Source organism: Octodon degus, unplaced genomic scaffold (genome assembly GCF_000260255.1).
Source record: "Octodon degus isolate 3935 unplaced genomic scaffold, OctDeg1.0 scaffold00064, whole genome shotgun sequence".
Lineage (NCBI taxonomy): Eukaryota > Metazoa > Chordata > Mammalia > Rodentia > Octodontidae > Octodon > Octodon degus.
Genome location: NW_004524640.1, coordinates 12,445,802 through 12,448,923, shown reverse-complemented (window position 1 = coordinate 12,448,923; position 3,122 = coordinate 12,445,802). Strand labels below are relative to the sequence as shown.

The window sequence follows — 3,122 nt, the reverse complement described above, 5'->3', positions numbered from 1 at the left end:
GCACCACATGCCAGCCAGCCCTGCCCCCTGGTGGGCTGAGCTGGCCACACACACACACACACACACACACACACACACACATAAATAAAATTAAAAAAAAAATTTTAACTGTTGCCTCTAGTTATAATGATACAATCTTCGTTAAGACTTACAGTTGGGCATGATGGTGAACACCTGCAATTCTAGCACTTGAGCGGCTACAGGAGGAGAATTTCTCGGAGGGAATTGAAGGCCAGCCTAGACTACATATTGTTTAAAACCAGTCCACACTACATGGTGAGATCCTGTCTGAAAAAACAAAAGGTTTATAGAAGCCATTTATGGTTATATGCCACTTCGTAGAACTAGTTATTTGGTCCAAAGCTGCAAAATGTAAACTTTATTCTACGAAGATTATACACTCAGTAACTTAAAAAACATAACTTTTTAACTCATACCTTGTTTTTAAAATAGGCACTTTTGGTTTGAACAGTGATCACTAATGTGGACTAGGACTAGAGATAATTTTTTGTTGTATTTTATTGTCTAAATTTGGTAAGTCTTGGCCCAGTAATTTTGTTACGTTTATGAACTAGTTTTTCAAAGTATTGACATCAGTAGGCACTGCTAGAGAGGATAGAATTTTTCCTGTCTCAGATCCCCCCCCCACCCCCAGAACTGGGGAATGAACTCAGGACCTTGTGCTTGCCAGGCAAGCGCTTATTCTATGGTGCTATCTCCCCAGTCCAAAGACTTTTTTTTAAAAATGTTTTTTATTTATTTATTCATTTATTTTTTGTGGTACTAGGGATTGAACTCAGGACCTTGCACTTGCCAGGCAAGCACTTATTCTACTGAGCTATCTCCCCAGCCCTGTTTTAGATTTGTTTGTGATTATTTATGGCCACATTTGAATTACTTTGAGCTTGATAGAATGAATGTTACATTTATTTTCTTTTTAAATGACTTTATTTGTAGTATCTCTGGCTCTGTAGAATATATTGTTACCTGATTTTCCTTTTAGGACCTCTATGTTAACATAGTGATGATTTCAGAATATTTCTAGTTGACACATAAGTTTGTGGTACCCTAGAAAAAGATAATGTGAAAATATAATTTAGAAGTAACTGGAAGTAATGAAAATCCTTTCTACTAGAGATTTGTTCTCTGTAAAGGATAGTTAACAGGAATACACATTGAAAGTGCTGATTTTCCGCCAGGTGTGATGGCACAGACCTGTAATCAGGAAGCTGAGGCAAGAGGATTCAAAGCCCACCTGGGCTAGATAGTGAACTGTCAAGGCCACCCTGAAATACATAGCGAGACCCTGTCTCAAAAACAAAACAAAACAAAACAAAACAACCAAAAACCCAGTACTGATTTCCAGTATTACATTGAGAGATTATTTCTGGATAGAAATCAAATCCATAGATTTTTGTGGCATCTATTAGGTAGTTCTGGGGGTATAATTCTTGTAGATCAATATGCACAGAAATGATGCCATTTAACTTTATTTTTTTTTAAACATTTATTTATTTATTTATTTGTGTGTGTGTGTGTGTGTGTGTGGCCAGCTCAGCCCACCAGGGGGCGGGGCTGGCTGGCATGTGGTGCTGGGGGATTGAACCGCGGTCCCTGTGCATTGCCAAGCTTGTTTCAAGTAGGTGCTTTAAACCACTGAGCCATCTCTCCAGCCCCGCCATTTAACTTTAAATTGAAAATGGCAAATATTCAAGAAAGCAAAACTGATTAAAAAGATTTTTTTTCCCCCCTCAGAACCGGGGATTGAACTCAGACCCTTGCACTTGCCAGGCAAGCACTTACTCTACTGAGCCATCTCCCCGGTCCCGATAAAAAGATTATAGAGATGCTTTAAGTTAGTGTCTTTTACCTATAATCAGATTAGAATATTCAGATTACTTTGTGTGTACTTTAGTGTGTGCATATTTTTAAATCAGAAGAAAACAGTGTATATCAGACTTGTAAGCAGGTTCTTTCCTGTATTCTTGGTAGGTGGCTTTCCTGGAGCGATGCCTGGTAATTTTCCAGGAGGAATGCCTGGGATGGGAGCGGGCATGGCAGGAATGCCTGGACTCAATGAGATTCTTAGTGATCCAGAGGTCCTTGCAGCCATGCAGGTAAGACTGAAGAAGAAAGTAAGACTTTTTAATCACTTAAGCATATCTTTTACATTTATGTTATGACAGAAGTCACTCTTAGTCATTCTTTTTTAATCTAAATTTGCAAATTGCTAATTTTGTGGGTGCAACATTGTTTTGGAGCGAGTAGGGTTTTTTGTTTTTGTTTTTTTTGTGGATCCAGGGATTGAACTCGGGTCCTTGTGCTTGCTAGGCAAGTGCTTATTCTACTGAGCCATCTACCTGGCCCCTGGAGTAAGTGAGGTAAGTTCTTTTTTTAAAGTTTTTAAAAATTGGTCTTAGTGGTCCGGGAGATGGCTCAGTAGAATAAGTGCTTGCCTGGCAGGTGCAAGGGCCTGAGTTCAATCCCTGGTTCTGCAAAAAAAAAAAAAAAAAAAAAAAAAAAAAAAAAAAATTGTTTTTAGGAAATAGTATTTGGTAATTTTATCTGTTTATTTTTGTTATCAGTATTGAATGTGCTTTATTTTGTTATCTAGTTTGAGTGAATTTAATTTTGAGAAATACACATTAATTAATACTTCAGGCTGCCTAAATTCCAGTTGATTTTGCCATGACAAAATTATCAGTCTAAGGAGATTGGATTTGGGATACTTGTAATACAGTGGGATACTTCTTAAATGCTAAAAAAAATTTTTCTTTGCAGGACCCAGAAGTTATGGTGGCCTTCCAGGATGTGGCTCAGAATCCTGCAAATATGTCAAAATATCAGAGTAATCCAAAGGTTATGAATCTCATCAGTAAATTGTCAGCCAAATTTGGAGGTCAAGCATAATGCTTATCTGACAAAGCCCTTCCTAAAAGAAAAGCAACCTGGATCACTTAATGGATGTTGCAATAATACGAGCCAGTGTACCTCTGACCTCATCAGGAGAGCTGGGTGCTGTGGAGACGATCCCTTCCCTCCTCACCAGATGGGGCTGAAGTGTTTCACAATGGTTTTTCATTAGGGTATTCATTCAGATAATGTTTTCCTACTAGGAATTA

At 38.2% G+C, this 3,122-nt stretch overlaps 1 protein-coding gene across 1 annotated transcript in view; it reads left to right on the top strand.

Annotated features, from left to right (window-relative positions):
- The window catches only part of St13 (ST13, Hsp70 interacting protein), a 34,339-nt gene extending 31,346 nt beyond the window's left edge, over nucleotides 1-2,993 (top strand). The window contains exons 10-11 of the mRNA XM_023718949.1: nucleotides 1,993-2,117; nucleotides 2,782-2,993. Of these exons, the coding sequence (XP_023574717.1) occupies nucleotides 1,993-2,117; nucleotides 2,782-2,910 (254 nt within the window). The 3' untranslated portion in view covers nucleotides 2,911-2,993. The remainder of the gene's footprint in view (nucleotides 1-1,992; nucleotides 2,118-2,781) is intronic.
- Nucleotides 2,994-3,122: the final 129 nt, after the last annotated feature.